Genomic DNA, 15,731 nt, shown 5'->3' on the forward strand with positions numbered 1-15,731 from the left:
TGCGACTTTTCAGGACTAGAAAGCCTGCAGTTTTTATTAGCTTGTATTCCCCCTCGATGATGTCACTGAAAGACGGTTTCTAAACTGCCCACAGCCCTCCTATGAGACACAGACCGAGTAGAAAAAAATTGCGCCATTTTGATTATTAGTGAGGACCTATTATATGAAGATAGGTTGAAAAGTGGTGAAGTAGTCCTTTAACTGTTTTATATGTCAGTGTTATATATCATTCAAATCTTACATTTGTGCCTGTTATTTGGGGGCCCACTTGCCATACGGCCACATAACAGGCCCACAGGTTGGGAATCGCTGATCCACGGTTTGTGACTCTGGAGCAAGAGAAGGTACTGCAGGCTGTACTGGACCACACCAATGGCAGGGAGCCAGTGATTAAGCACGGCCTTAAAGAAGATAGAATAATGTTTGGCCAGGTGGTACTGTACCAGACCGCTGTGTCTGTCAGCGGGGTGGGGACATTAAGCTGTTCAGACAAGGCATCGTGCAGAGTAACAGTTAGATGTATCGCTGGGCTGTCCCTTGCATGTATTTGACAGCAGGGAGTTTGAGTTCGGGGTGGAAGGGGGCGACCGGGACAAGTGACGAACAAATTGAGGGATGGAGATAAGAGTTGTTGAGAGGATACATTATAGAACATAGTTTACACAAAAGACACAAAGGATGGGAGGAAGGAAAGAATTTAGTAAAGAGGAGAGAAGAGAGAAATTTAAAAAAAAAAAAATCTAATTAAGTCAGCTGTGATGACAGCTATATTAGACTGGGATTAAGGAGCCAATTAATCATTAATAGCATAATTATCACTCAGATTTCATTATATTTCATTATCTTCTCCCATGTTGGATCAAGTGTCCGGTTCTCGCTGTGATGATAGGCATGCACTATGGGAATGCTGAACACATAATTAGTACGGTTTTATTTTAAGATGCTGTTTGTTCTGTTTTTCCCCGTACGTAACGTACCACAGGGTTGGATCCAGTGTCCAGTTCAGCTGTGATGACAGTTACGTTCTACAAGGATCCAAAAGTATCACCTGTCAACGAGTTACTGACACGCTGGCTGCCTGGAGTGACCACAGACCCATCTGTAGAAGTAAGTGTCTGTCTGTCTGTCTGTCTGTCTGTCTGTCTGTCTGTCTGTCTGTCTGTCTGTCTGTCTGTCTGTCTGTCTGTCTGTCTGTCTGTCTGTCTGTCTGTCTGTCTGTCTGTCTGTCTGTCTGTCTGTCTGTCTGCCTGTCGTCAACTGAGCTCAGAAGTTATATTCAAATTTAATTTCAGTCTTAGAAATTGGTAGATCTGCTCTATTCAGCTAATTTTCACCTATTGTTTTTTTTTGTTTTTTTTAACTGCAATAGTTTAGTTGTCCATCAAATTCTCTCAGGCGATGTCTTTTTTAAATGTGCGTGCCTGCATAACCTAATCCTGTCGCATGAATTGCGGAAAATGTGTCACTGTTTTTCATCCATGTTATGAATGTGGCATGTGTTCCGCTTGGCTGGTTTAGATGGATGAGAGGCTGACATGTCTGAACGTATAGGCTACACAGAAAGCCAGCGCACATGTACCGGTTGAACTGACATGATCAAACATTGAACGGTATAGCCATGCCTAGTGACTACTGATCATACAGTATTAGGTATACAGTGTATTGATTGCACATGTATTCACCCCTCGTTAATGGTTATTCGACGCTCAAGTATTTATTTGACAGCCCTTATATCTATACTGTATACATTTTGTATTTTGTATTATCTGGTTTAAAATTAAATTATCATACTGTAAATAAAACACCCGTGACACAATAACAAAAACTACTTTGCACTCTGTGGATGGAATATCTGCCCTGGGGCTCACCATTCGCTGATGACATGAATGGTGATGTTTGTATGAATAAAACACAACACTATCTTGGACTGGAATGTTATACAGTACACCAGCAGTAGGAGTTGGTCATCCTAGAATACATGTGGCTATGTTGCAGTGTTGTTTTTGGCTGTCGTAATGACTGATTTTACACTTTCTGAAAATAGCAGATCTACAAGCTCACAACGCAGCGCGACACGTGAGCAACCAAGTGTAAAATGACTTATACTGGATCTCTTGTCCACTAGTCCCTTCCTGACATTTTAGTATAGTTTTTATTTGTTGATGAAATTGTCAATATTTTTAGTCCTAGTGTTAGTCATCATGGCTTAGTTTTCATTTAGTTTCCATTTAGTTTTCGCCAGTGAAAAAAGGTAGTCGACGAACATTTTTCGTCTTAGTTTTAGTCGACGAAATCAACACTACTATGTTGTGCGTTTCTATGTCTATCTATCCATAAACTCACAATGTGTGTGTTTGTGCCGAATAGCAATCACTACATCTCTGCCATTCTAATTTGCTTATAGGCCTATAGCAAAACCCAACCAGGCCAAATTCACCAGCAGAAGGTTTGCATGCTTAACATGCTCCGGGATTTGATAAATGATGTAAATATGAGTACCAAGGTGAAAGTGACTCCCTTGTGGAGCATGCTGGAAGACCCGGAAGTAACACCCTCTGATATGATCAATGATCTTAATTGAGAATCTTGAAATATCCAGCGACACTTTCTCTTTCTGCTCATTAAGTGCAGCTGATCTGAAATATGTTAAGGGGATTTTGTGACTAATGGCATGAGGATAATGGAAGTAATGGGAGTCTCCCAGTTTCTTTGTCAGCATGCTGTTTGGAGAGGAACTCTGGTCCCTTCTCCAGCTGTATTGGAACCTTTTCAACATAGCTAATGACACATGTGGTTCTCGTCAAGATTTGTATGTACACTGTGATGGCACTTTAAAGGACCACTTCACCACTTTTCAACCTTTCTTCATATAATAGGTCCTCACTAATAATCATGATAAAATGGCACAAATGTTTTTCTACTCAGTCTGTTCTCATAGGAGGGCTGTGGGCAATTCAGAAACCCGTCCACCAGTCATCATCATCACATCATCGTTAGGCAGATTTTTTTTAAACAATATTTTTATTTTCGTGAGAACGATGGCTTCCATTTTCGCATTGCAACTTTTCAGAACTAGAAAGCCTGCAGTTTCTATTAGCTTGGATTCCCCATCGATGATGTCACTGGTGGACGGGTTTCTGAACTGCCCACAGCCCTCCTATGAGACACGGACAGAGTAGTAAGAAAATGGTGCCATTTTATCATGATTATTAGTGAGGACCTAGTATATAAAGATAGGTTGAAAAATGGTGAAGTGGTCCTTTAAGCTCATTCCTACTTTTTATAGATCCACCTGTTGTACCCGTTTGTTCCTTCAGTTAGGCAAGAGATATTCTATCTTTTTCTAAAGCTATACTGCCCAGGTGTGCAGTAAATTATGCAATATAGCCGTTTAATTAAACATGCAATTTGATTTATCATGAGGGATAAAACAAAAACAAAAAAACTAATTATGGGATGCTGCCATACTGAAACTTTCCAAAAATGTATAATGTATAAACTCCTGAAGGATTTTGTAAGAATGTTTCTATTGTTTTGGAATCTAAATGCATAAGGTATAAGGTATAGGCTATAGAAAACAATATGGAAATGTGAGTGGTGATGGAACACTTTCTACACATAAACACGATGTACATTCAGCGCGGACATGGTATTTTGTTTGAGCACAAAGGAAGCCAACATTTTTGGCTACATCCACATTTCCTTTTTTGTGGGTGTGTTATAAAGTTTAGTTTTAGACTTCATGAGAGAAATATTAGATGCTATATAGTATCCTATCTACTAGACACTTTTAATAGCAGTATAGTATAGTATGCAGTAGTTATATTGTCAAAGTGGGTCCAGGAAACACCACTTCCAGGGGATACCAACACAATTATATAGCAGCACAAGCACTTTAACCACTTTAACCACTCGGATATTCAGAAATAGTCGATTATACAATCTCTCTCTGGGGGTCTCTGACGCAAAATCTTTTCAAATGGGCGTCTGTAGCCAAATGCATTATTCATTTGGGGGGTCCTTGACATGAAAACGTTTGAGAATTCACAACTCACACAAGCTCAGGGACACTGAATGTTAGCCTAATGACGCTCTCTTGACTGACTAGCTGACTAAATAGGTATGTGAGTGGCAGTGGCTCCATGCGTCTGCCCACACACACACACACAGTGACAATACCCCGTTGGCTTATCGTTGCTCCACGCGGAACAGAGAGACAGCTAGGACGTGCACACACAGTTGCACACATATCGACGACGAGTATCCACAAGGACAATGTCACACCTCGTATACCAATGGGTGCATACGAATACTCCCCCTGAGCACTGTGTGCGTGCGTGCGTGCGTGCGTGCGTGCGTGCGTGCGTGCGTGCGTGCGTGTTTGACGGACAGGCGGTCCCTATGCACAGACACATACTGTAGGGTCTCTGTCACATCATATTACTGTGTGTGTGCGTGTGCGTGTGCGCGTGCGTGTGCGTGTGCGCGTGCGAGTGTGTGCGAGTGGCTGCAGGGACCTGCCTGACTTGCTTCCTGACTTCCTTCCTGACTAGGGCTATTCCTGTCAGCCAGAGAGAGACAGAGAGCAGAGATGGAGGGGGACGTGACAAAGAAAGACTATATATACTGTATTTGGTCACAAGATGTACGCACATCCATTTCTGAAATTGCTCTACTCTGGAATGCCCTATATGTATTCTCCTCACTTGTTTAGCTTGTTTCTATTAGAGGTCTTTAGATTGATTGCGCGCCTTTTGTCCTTATATTTGACTTTATTGGGGATTACTTGTATTTTTATATTAGCTCACTGCTAAAGCCTTGTCCATGTTACGTGCACACAGTGCCACCCGTGAAATGATACTCATTCACACTAAACGGAATAGATTGCAGGCGTGCACAACAGCACCTGTCCGTGTAAACTCATTATTTAAACATCCATCCATTTTATGCATATTTATGGCCATGTTTTACCCTGACAACTGTACTGTCAAAAGAACCAAGCTCTGCATGTCAACCTGTGCTCATGAATATTGATGGTGAATGAATGCCAGCAGGCTCATGTGAGGCTTATTTTCCATCAGAATGTTCTGACTGAGCAGAACTATATGTCCGGAAACCCTGGCTTGATCTGTGCATGAGGCTCTCAACTGTCTGATCTGGAATTTGGAAGGACTGGGTCTTTCTTGCCTTTGGCATGAGCTGTTTTGATACACACTTTTTTTGCATTCCCAAAAGAATGGAAGGGGTGGAGGGAGGGGCACGGAATGGCTGTCAAACATGGGTATAATTGGAAAAAGTACACTAAAGAAGACATGGTTTGGGTTGCGATCAATAGTTGTGCGTGCGTGCGTGCGTGCGTGCGTGCGTGCGTGCGTGCGTGCGTGCGTGCGTGCGTGCGTGCGTGCGTGCCTATGCCATGACATAAAACCTGACACAAAGACAAACAAGCAGTAGATTACAGGGGAACAGACAGATTTAGCGGCTAATAGTGTGATGTCAGTTTAAGACACTTGCGGAGTAGCTGAGTGTGGAGAGTGTCACACTCTGGGATTCAAACCCACAAGTCCCTCTGGTCTCTGCTGTGCTGAGACTTTACTGTTAATTAGAAACTGCTCTCTGAGTGAATGAGTCACACACAGTGTGTGTTGTGTGTGTGTGTGTATATGCGTAATTGCATACATGCACACGCGCGCGTGCGTATGTGTATGTGTGTGTCCTCTCTTTTCCAATTAACAAGTAGATCAGTCATCTGAGTTCTTTCTCTCTTGGTATCCCCCCCCCCCTCCTCTCTCTCTCTCTCTCTGTCTCTCTCTGTCTCTCTGTCGTTCCCCTCTACCTCTATCTCAATCAATCCACTCATCTCTCCTCTCCCTCATGCCTTTCTTTATCTCACATCTCCTTTGCGGCCCCCGTTTCCTTTCTTCCGCACCGTCAGACTCGTCCCTTCTTCTCCTCCTCTTCCTGCATGTTCTGCTGCTTTCCACTCAAACATCCTGAGTGTTCATTGAACACATGTGTGCATGCATGCCGGTCCGTTTTTAGAGTCTCTCAGCATTGAAGCAACACTCAGGATTTTACTGTCTGTATACCCCTCTCTGTAGCTATAGCTCTCCTCTCCCTCTCTCTGTCTCCCGTGCATTTCTTTACGGATGCCCCTCCCTTTCTCATTCTCATAATGGTAGTGATAGCCTCCAGCGGGCTCGTTGTAATAAATGAAGGACAAATACGATGGCGGTGAACCCCCTCCTCCATCACCACCACCGTCACAGTGCCTGTTGACTAAAAGTGACTGAAATTGAAAATGCCATGGTAGCCCTTTAATGTTATGGCACCCCGGAGAGTCTTTTTAAAGAGGATCCTTAACAGAATATAATGACTTTTTGCCAAATATCCCTTTAAGGCAATAGTACGGTGAATTTATGAGTCAGTGTAGACAAGCTATATTGCCTTCCACAGGGAAGGGGGATTGGCAACGAGGACAATTTCTATGTTAACAGCATGGCAGACTCTGAGAAACAAAGGTGCCACAGTAAGGGGACACTACAGGGACTTTTTCTCCAAGAGTAACTTGCGTTCCTAAGCGAAAAATGTAGCTCTACACAGTAAGGCAGTGGGAACCCCAGGGTTCCTTGAGGGAGTTCCAGGGGTTCCCCATAGAGCAAAATGAGGAACAGTAAACTGTTCCTTCACATTTCTTTTCCACTGGCTAGAAGTTAGTTACCCCAGTAATGTATAAGAATGATTATTCAGATCATAGTTGTACTGTTGTAATGTAATGTTGTACTGAATTTAATCTAACAACAACATATTCTCTCATGGGGAATCCTGGCATAAAACCTTGTTTGGGGGGGGGGGGGTCTGTGGCCTAAATCTGAATCCATTTGTTACTGTGAGTCCTTGACATCAAAGAGTTTGAGAACACTACATTAAGGAAGCATGTGTGATCTGTGAAAAGTATTAGTATGCCATGCAGTCACAGCTGTGAATCGCAGCAATCTCTGGGTGTTAATGTACCTGTACTATAGGGGCATATTCGTCACACTTTGCAAGTTAAATTACAGGTGAAGCTGCAAATCTTTTCCATTTCCTTGTCAGGATTAGGATCCACAACCACTAAAGAGATTTATGTTGGAAATCCGATTAAGGATATCAGCTATTGTGTTCCCTTTTTGTTAGCTATGCTGCTTTTCGATGAAATGATGTTCAGGCTACCACATTTTATGAGCTTTATTACAGTAACAATTTCAAGGTGGCGGCATTGCATCTCAACAGTACAGGGAGGATTACGGGTTAGGGCTGGGCGATATGACTTCAACTGACTACCACGGTTATTTTAAACGTTTGCCTCAATTACAATTTAAAGAACAATTATTCAAACAAAAGGTGAACATAGCAGTCCTAATAGTTGCTTGTAGGTCAGCTATTTTCAGAAGCCACCATATTGAAAAAGCAGAGCTTAAGTGGTTTAGAGTAAAGGATTTAGGTATTAAAAATCTGTTCAATAATGTCCCTGTCAATTCCTTGATATAAAAAAAATCACACCCGTGTGAACTGGGTGGTGCAACTACACATTTATTGTTATAGTTACTGTACATTAGAACCAGGAAAGCATCTGTGTCATAAGTACTCTCCGCATGAATTCAGTCTCAACAGTGTCATTTGAAGGTAGGTCACTCTGACGTGATATCTGTGATGTCAGTGACGTCACATACTAACCATAGCAACCATGCTCGTTTTTTTGGTACGAACAAACACGGGTACACGGGTACAAAGCCAGTTGTTGGAGTGGTTTACACCACTCAAAAAATCAATGGACCCTTCAATAAGCCCCACCCACTGTAACTTGGAACTTGGGCTTAGAAGTGACTGACTGTTAGAGGTGTACTGAACAGATCAGTCCGTTCAAGCAGTCAGATATACTGAAAAGCATGAGAATATGAAAAACATCTTATTTAGAGCGAAAAAAGAAAATCAACTATGGTGCTCAATGGAGGTGTAGAAAAAGTTTAAAAAACGTCGACTGGTGCTTCAAAGATCAAAGGGACTGAAATGCTGAAGAACAGGTGGCGATCCGAGCACTCATAAAAGGAGTCTTCATCAGGGCAAGTAAGACAAGTATTCAAACTTTTTTTAGCCTTTTCTTCAGCATATTTTAGTTAGAATTAGTATTGCGACCGTAGGTCGCAGTTTACTATATGAAAACCTGCATTTCCCGTCAGTCATGTGGTCGGTCACACCTCCATATATGGCCACGCCTCGTGACATCACGCCTCCATATATGGTCACGCCTTGTGACATCACGCCTCCATATATGGTCACACCTCGCGACATCACGCCCCGTGAGACATCACGCCTCGTGACACGTCACACCACCATATATGGCCGTCTCCATATATGAAGATCACGACACTGTCCTCATCAAACCTTGGATAGCCATACATGGAGAGGACTGGATCATCACCTAGATCTGCATATATGGAGCCGCCGCCGGCCAGTAACTCTACATTTGACCTCAAACCCTTATATCTCCATATATGGAGCTGACCTGTTCTGACATTCCATAATGTCGATGTTGATCCCCCACCCGTCCTTCCTCACCCGTCCTTCCTCTTTGATGTCTCCCTTTTGACTGATACCTGTCCATTCAAACTCAAGACGGGCCCGCCCCAAAGTTATTAGTACAATCGTACCCGGCAGCCGGCGAAAACTCTCAACAGGCTCGAAAATTAAGGCCCGGCCCTATCTGGGCCCTCATTAAACAAGACACAAAACAAGACACACTCCATATATGGCCAGACCTGATCAAACCCTGTACACTCGGCAGGGGCGTCAGTGGCTCAGGGGTAGAGTGACCGGATGGCAACCGCAATGTTCCCAGTTCAAACCCGGGCTCCCCCAGAGTTAGTGTCGAAGTGTCCTTGAGCAAGTCACTGAACCCCTAATTGCTCCCGATGTGCAGGTTGGTGCCTTGCATGGTTTCCTAGTGTGAATGGGTGAATGTAAAATGCACCTCTGTATCTCTGTAAAGCGCCTTGGATAAAGGCGCTATATAAATGCACCATTTACCACTCAAGAATCAAGACACTTCCCCCGCTGCCACCCATAGATCTCCATATATGGAGCTGACCTGTTCTGACATTCCATATGTTGATCTGACCTCATCAAACCCTGTACACGCATCACACCAAATCCCACACAATTATTTGATGCAAACTATACAAAATTAATTAGAGCCATTAAAAATGATCTGGGGAGATGGGATGTTCTTCCCCTTTCTTTATTGGGTAGAGTTGAAACGGTGAAAATGAATGTATTGCCTAGACTTCTGTTCTTGTTTCAGTCCTTGCCTGTCAGAGTACCCATCTCCACCTTTAAGGCACTTGATCGAATGATTTCTAAATTTATTTGGCAAAATAAAAAGCCCAGGATAAGGCTCAAAACACTTCTTTTGCCAAAAATTAGGGGAGGCCTAGGCCTTCCCAATTTAAAGCATTACTATTGGGCGGCTCAGCTGACTGCAATTGTCGCATGGATAGGTGATGATGAAGAGACAGGTTGGAACCGAATAGAACAGAGCACAATTAAAGGGGTGTCTCTGTCAGCATTACCCTTCCTTGATAAAAAAACTATTGATAAAAACAAAATTAAAATAGGAAATGAATGGATAAAGCATACATTAAAGGTGTGGGAAGCAGTTAGGAAAACACTGTGGGGACCAGGGTCAGTTTCAAGGGCAATGCCAATAGTGGGTAACATTGATTTCTCTCCATCCATAAGTGATACTGGATTCAGTCGTTGGGCTGATAAGGGTCTTAAAACCATAAATCAGTTATTTGAGGGAACAACTTTTAAATCCTTTGCTCAACTCCAGACGAAATTTAAACTCCCTTCAAGTGATTTATTTAGATATTTCCAAATAAGGCATTATATCATGGATCATAGAGAGAGAGAGCTGGTTAGGAAAACCCCAAACGAAATTGAGGTGTATTTCATTGGTATTGCAGAAAAAGAATTCCCAACTAAAAAACATGTTTCTAATTTATATAAAGCACTGGATGATGTTTCTCAAAATACATGGTACATTAAGGATAAATGGGAATTGGAATTAAATATAATAATTGAAGACAAAACCTGGGAGGACATGTGTGAAGGTTGTCACAAGGGAATAAATAGCCAGTTGTGGAAGGAATTTGATTGGAAACTCAAAACTAGATATTTCAATACTCCTCTGGTCATTTCTTCATACGTGAAAACACCATCCATAGAATTATGTTGGAGAAATTGTGGGGGAGTTGGAGACCATACACACATTTTTTGGGATTGTCCAATAATTTCAGGGTTCTGGAAAAATGTTAAAAAGGAAATTGAAAGGTGTTTGGGGTTGAATATTCCTTCTGGACCCGAGTTATTTCTGCTGGGAATTATACCCGAGGAGTTGCGTGGATGGAGTTACATATTAAGGATACTTTTACTGATTGCTAAGAAAATGATAACAGTAAATTGGAGGGAGGTAAAACCACCTACTATAACCCAATGGAAACAGAGACTGAAGCAGGTTTATATAATGGAGGAAATGACGGCAAGGTTACAATTAAAAATGGAAAGTTTCATACTTAAATGGACTTCTGTAATATTGTACTTGGGTGTTTCGGTGTATGTGTAGAGGTCTAAGAGTGCTGAGTAGGGGTTGTTGAGTCTATAAAAATGCTTCGAATGTTGGATATCTGCTGTATATTGTATTGTATTGTGAGTCGTGTCTCCTGCTGTTCCCTGCCTTGTCCTGTACTGTCTGAGGAATGCTGTGTTTTTGAAGTTTGTCAAGCTGTTTTTCTGTTTTTCTTTGATTTCTTTTATTGTCTCTGTTTTTGTTATGTATTTTTGTTTTCTTGTATTCACATTTATGTTTGATTTCTGTTTCATTGTTCGTGTTTCATTTTTTGAAATAAAAACAAAGTTCAAAAAAAAAAACCCTGTACACGCAAGACACGCTCCATATATGGCCAGTGCAGAATTAATTCGTTGATCTGACCCCCCATGCCAAAGCGCCAGCACTCGCCCAGCAGTCTGCCGTCACCCAGACGGATGCGTGCACGTGACCTCGCTCTCAGGGCGTCTTAGCTGGTATTATATATGATGTTTTATACAGTATTATAATTACATAGCCTAATTATATATTATATCATTACATATCCTTGCTGAAAGTAGCCAATCTACAAGCTTACAATACATTCCACTGCAATGCGACGTAAGCTTGTACTGTACGGTTGGCCATTTTCTGCAAAGGTTTCCCAAATAATACCGATGTTGGGGTTTAAAGGAGCATTCAGTGATTTGGGTGATTTGGAAAACCACCCAGTCCGCCCCGGTAACAAAATGTGCACATGCACACGCTCTACAGTGGGGGGAAGTGCAACAGCATGTGCACCAAGGCCCGCCCCCACACATGATTGGAGGAAGGCCCCTCTCATCCTGATTGGATGAAGGCTTTGCCACCCGCCACCAAAACTGAAACTAGGGTTTTTTGACACTGGGGACAGGGAGGAACTCCTTATATGGTCAGCACACTCTATAGTAGGGAGGATTATCCAAATAAAAAGAAAAAATAAGTGATATTTGAATGAAGCGAAATCACTGAATATACCTTTAACCACACAGGGAAGGGAAACTGTGGGTATCAACCCCCTTCCATTGTGTGCATTAGAGGTGAGTTGGTTGGAGCCACAGTTGAGAGAGAGGGAAGTGTATTCAGATCTTTCAGACTGGTTCAGATAGCCGTAGAGGTTAGTATGCAGCATTGCTCATTCAATCTATTAGAATAGACGGTGATTCCTTCCCACAAAGGGAGCAATTGTAATGTACAGCATAGTAGTAGCTACGGAACAATGTGAATGTTACGAATACAAAATCCAAGGAATTCAAAATCATTTCTGTTGCAGAGCCTTTAAGGGATGTCTTTCTGCAGCTCTCTCTCTCTCTCTCTCTCTCTCTCTCTCTCTCTCTCTCTCTCGTCTCTTCATTCTATTTTATTTAGACCTTGCATTTTGACTCAGTTTGGCTGCACAGCAGGGAATCCAGTCACAACGCATTGTAACCACAGCATCCAGTCAACAGAGCTGTTCCCCTGCAAGGACTGCTCAGACACTTGTACTAGTCTCAATTTAAACCGGACAGCACAACTGTTATTTGTTAGTGTCTATAAATGTTATTAGTTCAAGGACGGCATTTGCGGTGTGAGTGCACTACAAAAAGGCTCTGAGATTAGTCCAGTGTGCCAGAGTGTTTTCTTTTCCTGCTGTTGAATGTCACAATACACTTTAGCTCATGCATTCACCCAGTGGTGGAAAAAGTACTCAATTGTTTTACTTAAGTAAAAGTACCAATACTGCAATTTAGAACTATTTCGTTACAAGTAAAAGTACGGAATTGAAAATGTACTTGAGTAAAAGTACAAAAGTATCGGCATCAACATGTACTTAAAGTACTAAAAGTAAAAAGTACTCATTGTGCAGAATGTGCCATTTCACAAGTTCAAAATGTGTACAAAATATATTGAAAATAGCAGATCTACAAGCTCACAATGCGTCGCAACGCGACGCATTGTGAGCTTGTAGATCTGCTATTTTCAAATGGTCGAAATTTGAAGTGGTTGAAGTGGTTAATGTATGTTTTCTAATCAAAATTAGTAACTAGTAACTAAAGTTTTCAAATAATTGTATTGGAGTAAAAGTACAAATTTTGGCTCTGAGATGTAGTGGAGTAGAAGTAAAACTACTGGAAATTGGAAATACTCAAGTAAAGTACAAATACCTCAAAATTGTACTTAAGTACAGTACTTAAGTAAAAGTACTTAGTTACTTTCCACCACTGCATTCACCTTCCGTGTGGTTGGTTAGTATAATTTTACCACGACTATTTAACACAAGTGTTTGTTGTCGCGATCAAGCCTGTGGTTATAAACACGATGGCAAATTGAACTCTCAGTATTCAATAAGCAGATTCAGTGATGATGTGAACAGAATATAATTGCCTACAGCAGTTTTGTCATTACTGTGTGGCCTGACTTGCTCCAGGTAGTCACAAATCGGAGGTAGTTTGAGCCACAAATCTCACACCGTGCATCATGTAATAGTCACGTACAGTACTGTAGTGTTCTGTAGACATACAATGGGGAAAGGGTGAACATATTTACAGTTACTGCAGTCAACTTGCTGAACTGTAAAAAATCAATTCCATGACAGCTGTGTAATAGAATAATTACTCTGTCCACTGTACCACAACATCAGAGACACATACTGTACTTCCCACAGATTACATTCACCCAAGAAGAGTTTGAAATCATGTCTAATGACACAAAAAACCTCCCAGGCTATCTGCAGGGCAAAGTACAACAATGTGCAAACACAGCAGCTGCTGTGATCGGCGAAGGATATCAAATGGAACACAACCACCCTAAAGACTAATCTAAATCTACATTGAGTGATCTCAGTACATAGAAAAAGATTTATTGGAGATTCTGACTTTCAATTGTACATACATGGCATTTTTATAGATTTGTTCATCTATATCCTTACAATAGTCACAAAACATAAGCCTTGTGGTTAGAGTGTCCGCCCTGAGATTGGGAGGTCGGGGTTCAATCCCAATGCATGTCTTTGTGCTTTGTACTCAGCATCAAGGGTTGGTTTGGGGTTAAGTCTCTGCGACATACTGTACTATAGCGTCATGCCCCGGGGGTGTACTTGTACATCAAGCTGCCACACGCTACAGAGACAGGAGATGGGCTCCTGACCTGTGGGCCACATGGCTCAGGAACCGCTGGTTCCCAAGGCTACTTGCTTGTACAGTAACAATTTAGTCACAAGCGTGACAATAAAATAGCATCAACGCAGCAATATGGGCGGATATGTTTTGACGGACTCCTCCTGGTCCAGAGGGGTCACTCATAGTGACAGTTCAGAGCACGGTGGCTCTTTAGATTGCCCTGATTGGTCAGCTATAGCTGTATAAGATATGGGCTGATAGGGGTAGCGCGGCGACATGACTTCAAATCAATGTCAGGATGATGCGTCAATTGCGTCACGATTAATGAACGATTATAACAAATAGAAGATCTACAAGCTCATGTGTTGTGATGCGAGACAGTATTTTTGTATGCCACCATTGTACAACAAAATGCTAAATGCAGACGAGCAGTCTGGTGAGACATATAGGAAGACCCCAGGCAGGAAGTAAACCATAGTCCTATATATACCAGTGGCCTTGTGGTTAGAGTGTCCGCCCTGAGACTGGGAGGTCGGGGGTTTGATCCCCGGCCGGGTCATACCAAAGACTCTAAAAATGGGACCCAGTGCCTCCCTGCCCTGCTTGGCACTCAGCATCAAGGGTTGGATTGGGGGTAAGTCCCTGCGACATACTAGCGTCATGTCCAGGGGGTGTACTTGTACATCAAGCTGCCTCACGCTACAGAAACAGGAGATAGGCTCCTGCCCTATGGGCCTCATGGCTCGGCAAGGCTACTTACTTACTACTATATATACAGTGGTGTCATGGTGATTTTTTTTCTGGTACCACGGAACGTCACGTACACACACGTGCACGCGCATTGCGCAAATTGCGGCATGCACACAGAACAGCTGCATAGCCTAAGCCTATTGTTAAATAGTGTATGAGAGTTTTAGACACACAAACACAAATCTAGACTTAAAACACCGTAGTCAGACAAACATCTTTACTGCACACTAGCGAAACTAAAAAGTTTGCTTTGGACGAATTAATCTGTTCTTTGATGGAGGAGGAGGAGGCATTCTTCTTGTGTGCAGAACACCTCACAGCAGCAGTAGCCTACTGGAGCCATAGCCTATTGCTGCAAGTGTGCATGCCAGTAAACCTAGACCACTGGGTAGGCCTATAGAGGGTATGCGTGTGACATCATCATCAAACCCGGAAGTTATGCAGGAATGCCTACTGAGTGGCAAAAAACTACTTTCTGGCCTTGACAACGCATGCATTCAAACCGAAATGTCCTGTCTGATTGCATTAAACAAAGTTAAACAATGTTAAACTCACTTTGCATGTTGCTTTGCCACTCGATGTGCCACTCGATGCGCCATTCACTTTAAGCATGCGCATACCATACCCTCTATACTTGGTGCGTCTTGGAAAGTCTGGTGACGCGAGGTTGGTGCGTCGTCTCTTGAATCTAGGGGGGGGGGGGGGGGGGGGGGATGGGATTGAACCACTTTAATAACGTTGGGGACACACATGGTGATGTCTCTTCCAGACCAAGGCTTTATCCATTAGAAATGGATTATAATCGCATCTTTGATGTATTTACAAACTCACAGCTTAGGAACCTAACTAAAGGTGCACAAACCACAGTCAGACACGTGCACTTTATTAACCCAGTAGGCTACTGCAGGGGTTCTCAACGTTTTTGGCTGGGGACCCCCGGAAATGCTTTGGCCATGTCTCGCGACCCCCGCCCCGGCCCCCCACTCCCCACCACCAATACAAACTGCAAAAATAACCTTGATACTAGAAAAAATACATCATAAATGAATACTGCTGACTGCAACCATGATATGAATACTGAAACCAGATATAATCATCAAGGAAAGTTTATGCATGTACTATTTGTACTACGGTATGTAAACTCTTCATTTCCATTTTCCAGCCATTCAGTTGCAATTTTTGGGGGATTTGAGAACCCCTGGGCTACTGTATTGTACAGA

The 15,731-nt window shown here is 42.5% G+C and overlaps 1 protein-coding gene across 1 annotated transcript in view; it reads left to right on the forward strand.

Moving 5' to 3' along the window:
• The window catches only part of LOC306919635 (CUB and sushi domain-containing protein 1-like), a gene marked incomplete at its 5' end in the record, with an annotated part of 687,041 nt that overhangs the window by 308,667 nt on the left and 362,643 nt on the right, over nt 1-15,731 (forward strand). Inside the window, 1 exon segment of the mRNA XM_079496199.1 lies at nt 983-1,107. Within this exon segment, the coding sequence (XP_079352325.1) occupies nt 983-1,107 (125 nt within the window).

Source organism: Electrona antarctica (genome assembly GCF_951216825.1).
Source record: "Electrona antarctica genome assembly, chromosome: 3".
Taxonomy (NCBI): Eukaryota; Metazoa; Chordata; class Actinopteri; order Myctophiformes; family Myctophidae; genus Electrona; species Electrona antarctica.